This window comes from Rhinatrema bivittatum, chromosome 6, assembly GCF_901001135.1.
Source record: "Rhinatrema bivittatum chromosome 6, aRhiBiv1.1, whole genome shotgun sequence".
NCBI lineage: Eukaryota > Metazoa > Chordata > Amphibia > Gymnophiona > Rhinatrematidae > Rhinatrema > Rhinatrema bivittatum.
In genome coordinates this window covers 12621379-12638712 of record NC_042620.1, presented here as the reverse complement: position 1 = coordinate 12638712, position 17334 = coordinate 12621379, and the positions used below count along the sequence as shown (strand labels likewise).

General features: G+C 47.1%; 1 protein-coding gene across 5 annotated transcripts in view; it reads right to left on the bottom strand.

Annotated features, from left to right (window-relative positions):
• The window catches only part of USP37 (ubiquitin specific peptidase 37), a 539331-nt gene that overhangs the window by 113783 nt on the left and 408214 nt on the right, over nt 1-17334 (bottom strand). For all 5 annotated transcript variants that reach the window (XM_029605048.1, XM_029605049.1, XM_029605047.1 and 2 more), the window contains one exon: nt 7461-7627. In XM_029605048.1, coding sequence (XP_029460908.1) covers nt 7461-7627 — 167 coding nt within the window. The remainder of the gene's footprint in view (nt 1-7460; nt 7628-17334) is intronic.

Here is a 17334-nt window from a genome sequence, read left to right as displayed (position 1 = left end):
TCTGGAGCTATGAGAATGACTCTGCCTGGGTGAAGTTCGATCCTCCTGAGCACCTTGCCCACCAGCGGCCACAGAGGGAACACAAAGGAGAACGTCGTGGGGCTAAGGAAATACCAGAGCATAGACTCCCTCTGCGCCGTGATCCCGCATGCAACTGAAGAAGCACAATGTCTTGGCATTTGCGTGGGTCGCCATGAGATCCACGTGACGCTTGCCCCACCGGTGAGATATCAGGCGCACGGTGGACAGTTCCCATTCTCCCGGGTCTAGCTGGTGACGACTGAGGAAGTCCTCTTGTACATTGGTCGACCCTGCAATGTGTGATGCCACCAACATCTCCAGATGGCGCTCTGCCCAGGACATCAACAGCTCTGCTTCTAGAACTACCGGACAACTTCTGGTTCCTTCCTGCCGGTTGATATAGGCCACTGTTGTCGCACTATCTGACAAAAAACTTGGACCGCCTGACTGTGCAGAAGGGGGAGGAAGCTCTCCAAAGCCAAGTGAATGGCCCGTATTTCGAGGTGATTGATAGACCAGGACGCCTCCACCAGAGGCCACTGGCCCTATACCACTCGATCCTGACTTACTGCTCCCCACCCGGAAAGGCTGGCATCGGTCATCACCACCATCCACCAGGGTATCTCCAGATCCACTCCGCACTCCAAGTGCTTCTGTACCAGTCACCACGAAAGACTGGACCTGGCAATGTCTGTAAGTGGCAACGGGAGACAGAATTGCTCTGACAGCGGATTCCAACGGGACAACAAAGTTTGGAGGACTGGAAGAGATCAACTCTTTCGTAGAGCTCAGAATTTCAGAATCATCAATGCCAGAGCTTCAACAGCCTACTTAGCCAATCAAGGTCAGCAGTTCTCTATTTAGTGGACCCATGGGGCAAAAGCCTCCAATGGGATTTTTAGGAGGCTTCAACATTGCAGAATGAGTATACCTACTTTTCTCCACTCCCATTTTTGTTGTGCCCCTAATGTCAAATACAAAAGTGATAGGGGCTATTGTGGAGAGGTTCCAGTGCCTGGAAGTTATGGTTCCATAAAATACCAGAGACCAACTAACCTCAACATTATCACAAAGAATTAAAGATGCTGAAATTACTTAAATGACCTTTCCCTGTACATACCCGGATCAGTCCAGACTGCTGAGTTTTGCCTTCCTTCCAGCAGATGGAGATAGAAAAAGTTTCTCAGGCACCACCTCTTAACCTGGTATGCCACCTGCTGCTCCTCAGTATTTCTATGTCTCCAGCAGATGGAGGTGGTGCAGAACCTGCAGTTCTGATCCAAGCTATACATAAAAAACAAAACAAAACAAGATTTTCCAGTTTTTGTCTCATAAGCACAAAGGCCCACAGAACCAATTCCAGGGTCGATGCCATGGAACCAAGAACTTGTAAGTAATCCCAGACTCTGGGCACTGAGGTTCGCAACAGGGATTGAACTTGATCGCGCAATTTGATGATCCTGTCCCCGGAGAGGAAGACCTTGCCCTCTTGAGTGTCGAAATGAGCTCCCAAAGACCTGGGAGGGGACAAGATGGCTCCTGGTGAGGTTGCCCACTCAGCCCAGGGACTGCAGGCGACGTAAAACCATATCTACTGCTTGCGAGTAGAGGTTCGCCGACTTCGCCTAGATGAGCCAATCATCCAGATAGGGATGTACCAAAACTCCCTCCTTCCGCAGGGATGCCACCACCACCACCACCATCTCCTTAGTGAAGGTCCGTGGAGCCATGGCAAAGCTGAACGGCAGAGCACAAAACTGGAAATATTGTCTGAGGATCATAAGCCTGAGTAACCTCTGGTGGTCCTGACGAATCCTGATGTGTAAATAGGCTTCTGTCAGATCCAGAGATGCCAGGTATTCGCCCTTCTGCATGGCCGCAATGACCGGAGCGCCTCCATGCGGAAACGAGGCACCTTGAGGGGATGACGAAGTAAATGGAATAACGTCCTTTCCCTCGCTCTGCTTGAGTAACTGGTATGATGGCCCCCAGACTTCGAGGGTGATCCAGGGTCTGGCGAACGATGAACTCCCTTGCCAGAGACCTGCAGGGGATACCAGACACAGGCTTCGGCGTGGGCTAGCAAATTCTAAAGCGTAACCATGTGCTATCACACTGAGAACCCACCGGTCCGATGTGATTTTGACCCACTCCTCGAGAAAGAGAGTCAGCCGACCCCCTATAACTGGATCCGAGGAGTGCGTCGGCCTCAATTCATTGGGTGGACTTGACCCCGCTGGTGCCATGTCTGGCCCATCACAGGTCGCTCGACGCCCAAGAGAGGCTGAAGACCAAGACTGGAACCTCCCAGAGGCTTGTCTTTGTCCCGAGTTCTGAGCTCGGTTCTGACAAAAACGCCGCTGGCCCTGAAAGCGAAAGCAGGTGGAAAGAAAGGCTCTCTGCAATTTCGGCTTGTCCTCCGGAAGCTTGTGGACCTTATTATCGCCCAGGTGCTTGATCAGCTGCTCCAGGTCTTCCCAAACAAGAGCATGCCTTAAAAAGGGAGTGCCCCAACTGAGTGTAGAAGAAATATCAGTGACCAGTTCCTCAGCCACAGAAGCCTCTGAGCAGACACTGCCGACACCATACTGTGCGACGAAGTGTGAAGGAGATCATACAGTGCATCCGCGCCATAAGCCACCACGGCCTCCAACCGCTCGGCTTGCTTCACCTCCGAAAGAGCTAGGTCTTTGGCACTCTGCAACTGCTGTGCCCAGCGCAGGCTCACCTGAGCTAATAAATTCTAACTTATCCCTATCAATTAAAAAGCAGAATGAAAATACAAACAGAAAACAAACTTTCAAATGTTTGTATGCTAATACCAGAAGTCTAAGAAGTAAGATGGGAGAATTAGAATGTATAGCAGTGAATAATGACATAGACTTAATTGGCATCTCAGAGACATGGTGGAACGAGGATAACCAATGAGACAGTGCTATACCGGGGTACAAATTATATCGCAATGACAGAGGGGAGCACCTGGGAGGAGGTGTGGCGCTTTATGTCCGGGATGGCAGAGAGTCCAACAGGATAAACATCCTGCATGAGACTAAATACAAAATTGAATCTTTATGGGTAGAAATCCCTTGTGTGTCGGGGAAGACTATAGTGATAGGGGTATACTACCGTCCACCTGGTCAAGATGGTGAGACGGACAGTGAAATGCTAAGAGAAATTAGGGAAGCTAACCAAATTGGTAGTGCAGTAATAATGGGAGACTTCAATTACCCCAATATTGACTGGGTAAATGTATCATCGGGACACGCTAGAGAGATAAAGTTCCTGGATGGAATAAATGATAGCTTTATGGAGCAATTGGTTCAGGAACCAACGAGAGAGGGAGCAATTTTAGATCTAATTCTCAGTGGAGCACAGGACTTGGTGAGAGAGGTAACGGTGGTGGGGCCGCTTGGCAATAGTGATCATAATATGATCAAATTTGATTTAATGACTGGAAAAGGAACAGTGTGCAAATCCAAGGCTCTCATGCTAAACTTTCAAAAGGGAAGCTTTGATAAAATGAGAAAAATTATTAGAAAAAAACTGAAAGGAGCAGCTACAAAAGTAAAAAATGTCAAAGAGGAATGGTCATTGTTAAAAAATACCATTCTAGAAGCACAGTCCAGATGTATTCCACACATTAAGAAAGGTGGAAAGGCGGCAAAACAATTACCGGCATGGTTAAAAGGGGAGGTGAAAGAAGCTATTTTAGCCAAAAGATCTTCATTCAAAAATTGGAAGAAGGATCCAACAGAAGAAAATAGGATAAAGCATAAACGTTGGCAAGTCAAATGTAAGACATTGATAAGACAGGCTAAGAGAGAATTTGAAAAGAAGCTGGCTGTAGAGGCAAAAACTCACAGTAAAAATGTTTTTAAATATATCCGAAGCAGAAAGCCTGTGAGGGAGTCAGTTGGACTGTTAGATGATCGAGGGGTTAAAGGGGCACTTAAAGAAGATCAGGCCATCGCGGAAAGATTAAATGATTTCTTTGCTTCGGTGTTTACTGAAGAGGATGTTGGGGAGGTACCCGTAATGGAGAAGGTTTTCATGGGTAATGATTCAGATGGACTGAATCAAATCACGGTGAACCTAGAAGATGAGGTAGGCCTGATTAACAAACTGAAGAATAGTAAATCACTTGGACCGGATGGTATACACCCCAGAGTTCTGAAGGAACTAAAAAATGAAATTTCAGACCTATTAGTAAAAATTTGTAACCTATCATTAAAATCATCCATTGTACCTGAAGACTGGAGGATAGCTAATGTAACCCCAATATTTAAAAAGGGCTCCAGGGGTGATCCGGGAAACTACAGACCAGTTAGCTGACTTCAGTGCCAGGAAAAATAGTGGAAAGTGTTCTAAACATCAAAATCACAGAACATATAGAAAGACATGGTTTAATGGAACAAAGTCAGCATGGCTTTACCCAGGGCAAGTCTTGCCTCACAAATCTACTTCACTTTTTTGAAGGAGTTAATAAACACGTGGATAAAGGTGAACCGGTAGATGTAGTATACTTGGATTTTCAAAAGGCGTTTAACAAAGTTCCTCATGAGAGGCTTCTAGGAAAAGTAAAAAGTCATGGGATAGGTGGCGATGTCCTTTCGTGGATTACAAACTGGCTAAAAGACAGGAAACAGAGAGTAGGATTAAATGGACAATTTTCTCAGTGGAAGGGAGTGGACAGTGGAGTGCCTCAAGGATCTGTATTGGGACCCTTACTTTTCAATATATTTATAAATCATCTGGAAAGAAATACAAAAAGTGAGGTAATCTAATTTGCAGATCATACAAAATTGTTCAGAGTAGTTAAATCACAAGCAGATTGTGATAAATTGCAGGAAGACCTTGTGAGGCTGGAAAATTGGGCATCAAAATGGCAGATGAAATTTAATGTGGATAAGTGCAAGGTGATGCATATAGGGAAAAATAACCCATGCTATAATTACATAATGTTGGGTTCCATATTAGGTGCTACAACCCAAGAAAGAGATCTAGGCGTCATAGTGGATAACACATTGAAATCGTCGGTTCAGTGTGCTGCGGCAGTCAAAAAAGCAAACAGAATGTTGGGAATTATTAGAAAGGGAATGGTGAATAAAACGGAAAATGTCATAATGCCTCTGTATCGCTCCATGGTGAGACCGCACCTTGAATACTGTGTACAATTCTGGTCGCCGCATCTCAAAAAAGATATAATTGCGATGGAGAAGGTACAGAGAAGAGCTACCAACAGGATAAGGGGAATGGAACAGCTCCCCTATGAGGAAAGACTAAAGAGGTTAGGACTTTTCAGTTTGGAGAAGAGACGGCTGAGGGGGGATATGATAGAGATGTTTAAAATTATGAGAGGTCTAGAATGGGTAGTTGTGAATCAGTTATTTACTCTTTTGGATAGTAGAAAGACTAGGGGGCACTCCATGAAGTTAGCATGGGGCACATTTAAAACTAATCGGAGAAAGTTCTTTTTTACTCAACGCACAATTAAACTCTGGAATTTGTTGCCAGAGGATGTGGTTAGTGCAGTTAGTGTAGCTGTGTTTAAAAAAGGATTGGAGACGTTCTTGGAGGAGAAGCCCATTACCTGCTATTAAGTTCACTTAGAGAATAGCCACTGCCATTAGCAATGGTAACATGAAATAGTCTTAGTTTTTGGGTACTTGCCAGGTTCTTATGGCCTGGATTGGTCACTGTTGGAAACAGGATGCTGGGCTTGATGGACCCTTGGTCTGACCCAGTATGGCATTTTCTTATGTTCTTATGTACTGGGGACAGGGAAATACCTAGAGTACCTGAATGTAATCTGCTTTAAAGTGCCTGAAAAGCAGAATATAAATCACATAAATATAAATCCCTAGGCCAGGGAACTTTAGAGACAAAGTCTGCTAGAATAGAATACAACAAATTCAAATAGAAAAACCCCTAACCTGGGGAAAGGAAACTCTTACTAGGCTGTGAAGCCCTTCCAGGAAGCAAACCTGGAGGGTCTACATGTTCAAATTGCAAAGGGCCAGGATCCATGGAAAGGGCCAGAACAACTGAACTTAAAAAATGGCAGCCATTTCTGTCGAAAATGCAGAATACCATGGAGACAGGAGCCATCCACCCGTCTGTTCTTGCACAGGGGAGAGCTGGAATCATCCTGAGGATGAATGTGACAACGTCATCTAAGAGGAACACTAAGAGCCTGCTGCAGCTTACACTTGCCGATCCCTGCGTATTCCTCCCCCTGAGCAATCAACCAAGCCCCTGCAGCTCTTCTCTGTTCCCAATGGAACAAGCAGTCCTCAACTGGCTACTCATATGCAGCTCAAGTCTTCATGGAGGCAGGCATTGCTGATGTAGGTTGCACTTGATGCATCTGTAGACTGGATGGAGGCAGGTAGTCTCTGCTGCTCTGCCTGAGCTGAAGCAACTGCGGCAGCCAGCTTACCTCTGCTTTCCTACTCTCTTTTTTACTCCTGTACCACTTGTCAGAAAAGATAAAATATATGCCTGAAAAGGGAATCTAGACCAAGGCAGGGTAAAAAGGGGAGGCAGAAGGATTTATTTTGGAGGGAGCAAGACCCCCCGAAGGAAGAGGTCCATCTGGAGGGCCCCCTTAATATCACCAGCCCTAGGGCTCAACCAGTACTCGGCAGGTACCTGGGAGCCACAAGCCCGACCTGCTCTACCCTGAACAAACTTATCAGTGAGCATAAACAGGGCTACTCTAACAAGAGAACCTCTCTTATGAGCCTGAACCTAAGTGAGAGGAAGACTCTACTCTACCGGGAAACAACTGAGACAAATTTTGCCTTAGGGATAAATACTCACTCCAGCATGGGAATTAGCCCAAACACTGATGCCTTTTGAGCTGCCAGGAACCTGCTCTACCTAGGGACAAAGCTTGGAGGTGTAAGATTTGGGAGCAACTATCCTGCTGCACCAGTCCAGCACGTGTCAACATCTGTTGGAGACAGGGAATACTGGCAAATGACTAGCCTGCACCGTTCATTGTAGGCAGTGATGATGTAACTAAAAGATTTGTGTTCTCTGTCTCCATCTATTGCCAAAATAGTATAAACCCATGTGCCTGGCCTGGTCTAGTAGGAAAAGGGAATAAGTTTCATAATCTTGGGTGGAACCAGAAATCTCACTTGATTCTCAGAACTTGTTATGATGCAAATTGGTCACAGTTTGTTTAAAATTACAAAAAAGGGTAGATACAGCTGAAATCCTTACATCAAAAACAAACAAACCAACCAACTTATCCCATTTGCACTCAATTTGCTAGAAGCCCTTAAATTCTTCATAATGTAGAAATTCTGCTAGAATGGGCAGCAGCTAGTCTCCAGCCTCAATGTTTGTGTCCAAAGCCAGAGAGCTCTGGACACAACATTATAATGTTTCAAGATAAAAATGAGACAGGAAAATGGGACATGTCTTTTTACCTGTTCCTGGAGACTCTGTGCCAGCGCCTGCTGCAACTCCTGCTCCTCCCTTTCGCGTTCCAAATCGTATTGCTGCAGCCAGTCCACCTCACCCTGAGAGCTTTCAGGGGTCTTGTTTTCTTTGTTCTCATCAAAATCTTTGGCCATTTCATTTAAACCATTAGGACCTGGTCCAACAAAGAAATACATATATGATTATTTTTATTTCTCTTGAAAATTATTGAATCAATGCCTTAAAGTTATTTCCCCAAGAGTACAGCGATGACAACTAGAAGGAAAAAGCTTGTATTCACCAAGAATTCCAGCAAGGTTTACAGCTCATTGAGAAGCAATTAAGTCAAGGATATGTCTCAATACTTTTTGTTTGTTAATTATATTCTGAAAATAACCATATTTCCTCTTAATGCTCTTGCAATTGTCAGATGCTATATTTTTCAGATTTAAAAGTCCTACTCTGAAGTTCTCAGGTAGCAAGGCTTATTTTGTTTCTCAACATTCTCTTGTAGGATAAGGGGGATAGGGTTGTTTGGGCCCTGTGTCATGATGATATTTTAGTGTGCGCAAGACTATCTTACCTGATAATTTCCTTTTCTTGAATCCTGCTATACCAGTTCAGACATGTGGGTTTATTCCCCCCCCCCCCCCTACCAGCAGATGCAGATGGACAATGCAGTTTTTTCTAGGACATCATTAGTACTTATCGTGGTGCAACCCAGCAAAAGCCAGTATTCTTATGTCAAAGCAATAGAAATAATATCCAACTGTTTTGAAACTCTAATACAACCTTTATCTAACTAAAGAAGGATCCTTTCAGAACAGCTCTCTGCAAATCTCCCTGAAACAGAGAGCAGAAGCAAGACAAGCTAGTAAGTTTGCTTACCATAAATGGCAGTCTCTGTAGACAGTAGAATAGATTAGCCAAGATGTCTGGGTGACGTTATTCAGTGGCACCGAACGGAACTCTCTCTCTCAGCTAGTAGAGCTTTTGCTCTTCTGAGCATGTGCAGGAATTCCTACAAGGGCATTGCCTCATGAGTCCTCTCAGTCGATTTCAGATCTACATCTAGCTAGGTAGTAGATTCTTCAGGAAGGCAACTGAGTATTTAGCATGGCTAATTCATCCTGTGTTCTACAGAGAACACTGTTTATGGTAAGCAAAATTGCCTTCTCTTTTGACAAGCAGAGCTGAATTAGCCATGACATGAGGGCATTCCCAAGCAGAAGATTGCAGCAGAACATTTACTGAATATACAACCCAAACCCCAACAGAGAGTGGATCCATCTCACTTGAATTGCATGGAGTGAGATGGATCCAGATTGAAGACTGAGCAATGAGGAATTCTACTCTCCAGAGTAGACTACTGGGTGAACAGCCTACATAAAACTGCTTGTCTAAACCTATCATCAACTTTTTGAGAGACTGACCAGACAGTAATTAGTCGCAGAAATGTGTACTGACAAGCACATTGCAGCTTTGCAGATGTCAAGAGATATGGCTTGCAGTTAAACTACTGATGCAGCCATGACTCTAAATTGATGAGCCTTGATGATGCCTGTAACTTATAAGCCTGCTAAGCACATAGGGGTAGATTTTCAAATAGCGCGAATTGGCCTACTTTTGCTGGCGCATCAGGCGCAAGCAAAAGTAAGCTGGATTTTAGTAGATACGCGCGGAGCCGCTCGTATCTGCTAAAAACCTGGATCGGCGCGCGCAAGGCTATTGATTTTGTATAGCCGGCGCGCGCCGAGCCACGCAGCCTACTCCCGTTCCCTCCGAGGCCGCTCCGAAATCGGAGCGGCCTCGGAGGGAACTTCCTTTTGCCCTCCCCTCACCTTCCCCTCCCTTCCCCTACCTAACCCACCCACCCGGCCCTGTCTAAGCCCCCCCCTTACCTTTGTCGGGGGATTTACGCCTCCCTCTGGGAGGCGTAAATCCCCGCGTGCCAGCGGGCATCTTGCGCGCCGGGACGCGACCTGGGGGCGGGTACGGAGGGCGCGGCCACGCCCCCGGACCGCCCCAGGCCGTAGCCACGCCCCCGTACCCGCCCCCAAAACGCTGCCGACACGCCCCCTAAACGCTGCGACGACCGGTCCCGCCCCCCGACACGCCCCCCTCGGAGAACCCCGGGACTTACGCGAGTCCCGGGGCTCTGCGCGCGCCGGTAGGCCTATGTAAAATAGGCTCACCGGCGCACAGGGCCCTGCTTGCCTAAATCCGCCCGGATTTGGGCGGATTTAGGTGAGCAGGGCTCTGAAAATCCGCCCCATAGTGCACAGTCTGCTAGCCAGTTAGACAATGTATGTTTGGTCAATATTATTATGTTCAATGCATAATTAAACTCAAATTTGTTGCTGGAAGATGTGGCGAAAGCTGTTCATGTAGCTGGGTTTAAAAAAAGGTTTAGACAAGTTCCTGGAAGAAAAGTCCATAAAATAATACAACAGTTAGTGCAACAGTTGAAGGAATATTAAATTCACCAATGCGTTTAATTCCTTTTAACATTAATAGTATCATCTAGTGTGGCCTCATATTAGGCACTTCCAGTGTCATACAACTTTCATTGCTTTACAAATAGTCACAGGCCGGTGTCCATTTTTGGGGTTTTTTTTCTTTTGGGTTTTTTCTTTTACCAAATAAAGATGACATCTTTTGCCATATGAAAAGAATCCACTCCAACATGGAACCGTGTTTCGAATGTCTACATCAGGGGGACATCATTTTGATTGTGATTTGGCGCCAAGAACAAGTAATGGCGAGGAGAGTAAACTGATAAAATACCAGATTAAATAAAGAAATCAAAATGATGTTCCCCCTGATACAGACATCCGAAATATGGTCCCATGTTGGGGAGTGGATTCGTTTCATACAGCAAAAAATAAGTCATTTTTATTTGCTAAAGAAAAACCCCCCAAAAAAGGACACCTATGATTATATGTAAGGCAATGAAGGTTGTATGACACTGGGAGTGCCTAATCTGAGGCCACACTAGATGATCACTATTAATGTAAGCACATTAGAAAAGTCCATAAACCATTATAGGTGGATTTGGGGAAATCTACTGCTTATCCCTGGAATAAGAGGCATGGAATCTATCAATCTTTTGGATCCTGCCAGGTATTTGTGACCTGGATACTGGGCTTTTGGTCTGATCCAGTATGGCAAATCTTATGTCAGTCTGTTATGATCATAAGAGATGAATAGCTGTGAAGTCTGATGATGTGGTTGAGTTCTTTTAAAATAAGCCAATGCCCTTTTACAGTTTAAAGTATGAAGAGCTTCCTAACCTTTATGTGCATATGGCCTTGGGAAGGAAGTAGGTAACACAATGGCTTGGTTAACATGAAAATCTGATACTACCTTCAATAGAAACTTTGGGTGGGTATAGAGCACCACCTTATTGTAGAAGAATTGCATATGAGGAGGATAATGAACCAAAGTCTAAAGTTCACAGACTCTTCTGGCTGATGTGACTGCTACAAGGAACATCACTTTCCATTTAGAAACTTGAGTTAAATTGACTCCAGTGGTTTACATGGCGGCTTCATCAGTTATGCCAGAACCATGTTTAGGTCCCATGGAACAGGTAGCTTCACAGCTGGATATTTAGTATGCCATAAGCCTTGCTTGAACTTGGAAACTAACAGATGAATGGAAATTGGCTTACCCTCGATTTGAGCATGGTAAGCTGCTATGGCACAGAGATGTATTCTTACTGATGAGGTGCTACATCCTGAAGCAGAAAGAGAGCAAATAGCTCAGTAACTGTTTGAGTTCATATGTGAACGGTTTTAAGGTACTGTGTGGGCACCATGTACAGAACCTTTAACATTTAAAACTGTAGGTTCTTCTAGTTGATGGTTTTCAGACAGACACCATTATGTCCTCAACCTTCTTGGTAAGGACAATTCAGCAATAATTGAATACTCAACATCCGTCAAGTTGAAGGAGGGAAGGTCTGGGTGAAATTAACATCCTTCTTCTTGAGTTAATAAGGATAGATTTGAACCGAGAGATATCAGATAGCTACTGGACAGCTATACTAGAAACACAAACCAAACCTGCCTGGGCCACACTGGACCTATGAGGATCAGATGGGCCCAATCTTTGAACACTTTTTGTACTGTTCTGGCTATCAGTGGAATTGGTGGAAAAGTGTACATGAGATCTACATTCTAATTGAGCATTGGTGTGGTCTAAAAACTCCACTAAGGTGATCTGCTAATATGCTGGAGATCCATGGAAAACAGGTTGCTTACTTGATGTGTGCATGCCCATTTCCATATCTTTATTGTTTCTTGGCAGAGTCCATATCCTGTGCCTCCCTGTTAGTTCACACAGAATATGGCTATTTGGTTGTCTGTCTAAATGAGAATGCCCTTCCCTTAGAAGGAGTGAACATTTTAGAGCACATCTAACCACTCTCAATTCTAGGAGGTTGATCTGAAATTGTCCTTCTATGATGACAAGTTCCTTGAATTCAAAAGGGCCCCCCCCCCCCCCCCAACATTTTGTGGAGGCATCTGTCACCAATGTTACTTGGTGTGGAAGTAGATATAGTGATGAACCCTTCTAAAGGATGTAGGGTTCTAACCACCAGTGCTAACCATCCTCTCCTCTTCTAGGATGGTATTTTTTTTTTTTTTAAACAATCACCAAGCCTCTTGCACACTTTTTACCTTTGTAGCTGCTCCTTTCAGTTTTTTTCTATTTTCTCATTTTATCAAAGTTTCCCTTTTGAAAGTTTAACATGAGAGCCGTGGATTTGCCTACTATCCCCCTTCCAATCATTAATTCAAATTTGATCATATTATGATCACTATTGCCAAGCGGCCCTACCACCGTTACTTCTCTCACCAAATCCTGTGCTCCACTGAGAATTAGATCTAAAATTGCTCCCTATTTTATCGGTTCCTGAACCAATAACTCCATAAAACTGTCATTTATATCATCCAGGAACTTTATCTCTCTAGCATGTCCAATGTTACATTTACCCACTCAACATTGGGGTAATTGAAATGTAGAGATTACTTACCTGATAATCTCGTTTTCCTTAGTGTATGCAGATGGACTCAGAACAAGTGGGTATAGTGTGCTCGTGCTAGCAGTTGGAGACGGATCTGACGTCAGCACGGGTACATATACCCCCGCAGGAAGTGCAGCAACTCAGTAATCTTCCTTGCAAAAGCTTTATGGATATATGTATGACTGACCGATCGATTAAATGAACATGATTAACCTGACCGATTGATAGTAGCTGGAGACCACCAGTGTTCTCAACCGGAAGGCGTTGACACCCAGCAGGGTGGATGCCCTATATAAGAAAACATGGCTTACCGTGAGTCGGAGAATCCCCATGTATACCGGCAGCCAGGCGGGATGCTGAGTCCATCTGCATACACTAAGGAAAACAAGATTATCAGGTAAGAAATCTCTACATTTCCTAGCGTGTAGCAGATGGACTCAGAACAAATGGGATGTACAAAAGCTACTCCCGGACTGGGTGGGAGGCTGCCCGAGGTCCGTTTAGGATTGCCCTCGCAAATGCTGTGTCCTCCCTAGCCTGGACGTCCAGACGGTAGAATCTGGAGAAGGTATGGAGGGAGGACCACGTTGCCGCTTTACATATCTCTGCCGGTGACAGCATCCTAGTTTCTGCCCAGGAGGCCGCCTGCGCTCTGGTAGACCCGTAGAGGTGGTGGTTTTCCCGCTTCTACGTAGGCCGCCTTGATAACTTCTTTGATCCAGTGGGCGATGGTTGCCTGTGAGGCTGCTTCCCCTTGCTTCTTCCTGCTGTGAAGGACGAACAGGTGGTCCGTCTTTCGTACTGCTTCCGACATTTCCAGGTATCTGGACAGCAGCCTGCCGATGTCGAGATGGCGCAGTCTTCGACCTTCTTCTGACTTCTTCAAACCTTCCGTGGTTGGCAAGGATATGGTTTGGTTGAGGTGGAAGTGTGAGACTACTTTGGGTAAGAAAGAAGGAACCGTGCGAAGATGGATAGCCCCTGGAGTGATTCTGAGAAACGGATCGTGGCAGGACAGCGCTTGTAGATCGGAGATGTGGCGTGCTGAGCATATGGCCAGCAAGAACACCATCTTCAAGGTTAACAAACGGAGGGACAGGCCTCGGAGGGGTCTGAAGGCAGGTCCCGCTAGGAAGTCCAAGACCAGGTTGAGGTTCCACAGGGGCACTGGCCACTTCAGTGGCGGGCGAATGTGTTTGACTTCTTTCAGGAAACGTGAAACGTCTGGGTGTGTGGCAATGCTATTGCCGGCACTCCTGGGGCCGTAGCAGGATAGCGCTGCCACCTGAACCTTGATTGAACTGAGGGACAGACCCTTCTGAAGTCCATCTTGCAGGAAATCCAGAATGATGGGGATTTTAGCGGCATGCGGATTGGTGCTGCGAGTTTCGCACCAGGCTTCAAATACTCTCCAGATCCTTATATAAGTTAGTGATGTGGAGAACTTGCGTGCTCAGAGGAGTGTATCTATTACCGGCCCCGAGTATCCCCTTTTCTTCAGTCTAGCCCTCTCAATGGCCAGACCGTAAGAGAGAATTGAGCTGGATTCTCGTGGAGTATGGGACCTTGTCGCAGCAGGTCCCTGTGAGAGGGCAGGGGTAGAGGATCCCCCGCCAGTAGTCTTCTCATGTCTGCGTACCAGGGTCTTCTTGGCCAGTCCGGGGCCACTAGAAGAACTAGGCCTCTGTGCCGCTGAATCTTGTGTATAATGGCGCCCAGCAGGGGCCATGGAGGAAAAGCATATAGCAGGATCCCCTGAGGCCAGGGCTGTACCAGAGCGTCGATCCAGTGGGAGAGAGGATCTCGTCTGCAACTGAAGTATCTGGGTACTTGAGCATTGGACCCGTCCGCTAGTAGGTCCATGCCTGGAGTCCCCCACTGATCCACAATCATCTGGAACGCTGTGGGCGACAGCTGCCATTCCCCCGGGTTTAGGCTTTCTCTGCTGAGGAAGTCTGCCGTGGCGTTGTCCTTCCCGGCAATGTGGATGGCGGAGATGTCCTGGAGATTTGCTTCCGCCCAAGCCATCAGGGGGGCTATTACTAAGGATACCTGTCGGCTTCTGGTTCCGCCCTGTCGGTTGATGTATGCCACCGTGGTGGCGTTGTCCAACATCACTCTGACTGCTCTGTTGCGAAGTCTGTGGGCAAATCGCAGGCATGCCAACCTGACTGCCCGTGCCTCTAGTCGGTTGATGTTCCACCCCGACTCTTCTCTGTTCCACCGCCCCTGGGCGGTTAGCTCTTCGCAGTGTGCTCCCCAGCCACTCAGGCTGGCATCTGTAGTGAGCAGGGTCCAGGTTGGGGAGGACATCCTTGACCCTCGGCTTATGTGGCCGGGCTGCAGCCACCACCGTAACTGATACCGTACTCTGGCCGGTAGAGGTAGATGCACGGTGTAGTTCTGTAATCGTGGGCGCCACCGAGATAGGAGGGCGCGCTTTAACGGTCTCATATGAGCCCGTGCCCATGGTATCACTTCCAGAGATTCTGCAAGCGATCCCGGAGTCTTGATTTCCTCTTGGAGGTCAGGCTGATCTTGTCTTCCAGGGTGTCGAATCGGACACCTAGGTATTCCAGCGACTGCGAAGGCTGTAGGGAACTCTTGTTTATGTTGACTACCCATCCTAGGCTTTCCAGAAGAGATATAACTCTGTTGGTTGCCCGGTGGCTCTCCTCCGGTGACTTTGCCCTGATCAGCCAATCGTCTAGGTAGGGATGGACGAGAATGCCTTCCTTCCTGAGTGACGCCGCCACCACTACTATTACCTTGGTAAAGGTCCGTGGCGCGGTGGCTAACCCGAAGGGTAGAGCCCGGAACTGAAAGTGCTGATCCAGGACTTTGAAGCGTAAGTAACGCTGGTGATCCCGATGAATTGGGATATGCAAATAGGCCTCTGAGAGATCCAGGGATGTGAGATACTCCCCTGGCTGTATTGCACTTCAGACTGACCGCAGAGTTTCCATGCGAAATCCTGGGACCCGTAACTGCCGGTTGACTGACTTGAGGTCCAGGACGGGTCTGAAGGTGCCCCCCTTCTTGGGGACAATGAAATAAATGGAGTAATGCCCAGAATTTATGTCCCATGCAGGCACTGGGATTATGGCTTTTAGGGACAGGAGTCTCTCCAAGGTAGCTGTCAGCGCCGCCCTCTTGAGGGGCGGACAAGGCGATTCCACAAACTTCTCTGGAGGGAGATGAAGGAAGTCCAGGTAATACCCATCCCGTACAATGGCGAGGACCCACTGGTCCGAAGTAATCTCGACCCACCTGCGGTAAAATAGGGTTAGCCTGCCCTCTATGGCTTCTTCCCCCAGATGGGTCGGCTGATTCTCATTGTGGGGTGCGGCCGGGACCCGACCCCGAGCCGGTTCCCCTCTTGTTGTGCCTGGTCCGAAAGGACTGGTTCCTGGTCTGAGAACGAGGAGCTTGGTAGCGAGCCCTGTAAGAATTGAAGCGTTGAGAGCTTCTACCTCTGGATGGTCTAGGAAAAGGGCGCTGGTTCCTCCTTGACCTGTCTTCCGATAGACGAGGTAATGGAGATGCGCCCCATTTATTAGCCAGTTTCTCGAGGTCGCTGCCGAACAGGAGGGATCCCCTAAAGGGCATTCTGGTAAGGCGAGTCTTGGAGGAGGAGTCGGCCGACCAATTTCGTAGCCAGAGGTGTCTTCTGGCTGCCACTGAGGATGACACTCCCTTGGCTGCTGTATGGACTAGGTCGGAGGCAGTGTCAGTGAGGAACGAGAGGGCTGATTCCATTTCTTCTCCCGGGGTGTTGTTCCTGGCTTGTGATAACCCTCCTTGCCAACCTTAACCTTAATATATCCTCATCAACAAGTCATTTATGTACATATGTTATATACTATATCAAATGTTCCATGTAATCCTGTTATTTCTGTTACAATTCGTTATATTTTATTACAATGTTATAATTTATTATATTTATTACAATGTTATAATGTAAAATAGGGCTGTTACTACCCTATTCTTTTAGTTATCTGGAAACCGATGTGATATCTCGATCGAACGTCGGTATATAAAATAAATAAATAAATAAAATAAAAATAAAATAAAATAAGCAGGAGCGTGTCACCACAGTGCAGCAGGTCGCAATTCGTAGGGACATGGCTGCCACCTCAAAGGCTTGTTTCAGAATGGCGTCCATGCGCCGGTCATGTGCATCCTTGAGGGCCGCCCCTCCCTCCACCGGAATGGTGGTGCGCTTCACAATTGCGCTAACTATGGCGTCTACCATCGGGCACGCCAGCAGCTCCTTGGTTGCCGTGTCTAGGGGGTACATGCTAGACAAAGCCCGACCCCCTTTGAATGAAGCCTCCGGCGCATTCCCCTCCAGATCGATTAATTGCTGTGCTGCTTGTAGAAGGGGAAAATGGTGAGCCGTTTGACGCAGGCCCTCCAGCAGGGGGTTCATCCTAGGTTCCCCTGGGTGCCCTGGCCCGGGATAACCAGCTCCGACAGGCATTGAGAGACCAGGTCTGGAAGATCCTCTTTAGGAAAGAAGCGTCTCATGGTTCGATACGGTTCTATCCCCGAGGGGAGTTCTCCCTCCTCAGGGGGCTCGCCATCTTCCTCAGAGTAATCCGAGTCCCCATAAGTGGGGCTTCCAGGTGGCGGGTGGCCATGCGTAGGTCTTGAGGGTTCCGGGGCAGGGTCATCCTGCACGTATGGGTTCGGTTGGGGGATAAGACTGCATCTTGATGAAGGCATGAATCCCCTTGAATAATTCCACCCAGGAGAGGGAAGCAGGTTCTAGCCGTAGGGGCACCAGGTCTGTGGGGTTCCCTGGCTGCTCACCGCGGCCTGCTAGGTTCGGGGTGTTCCCTGAGGAA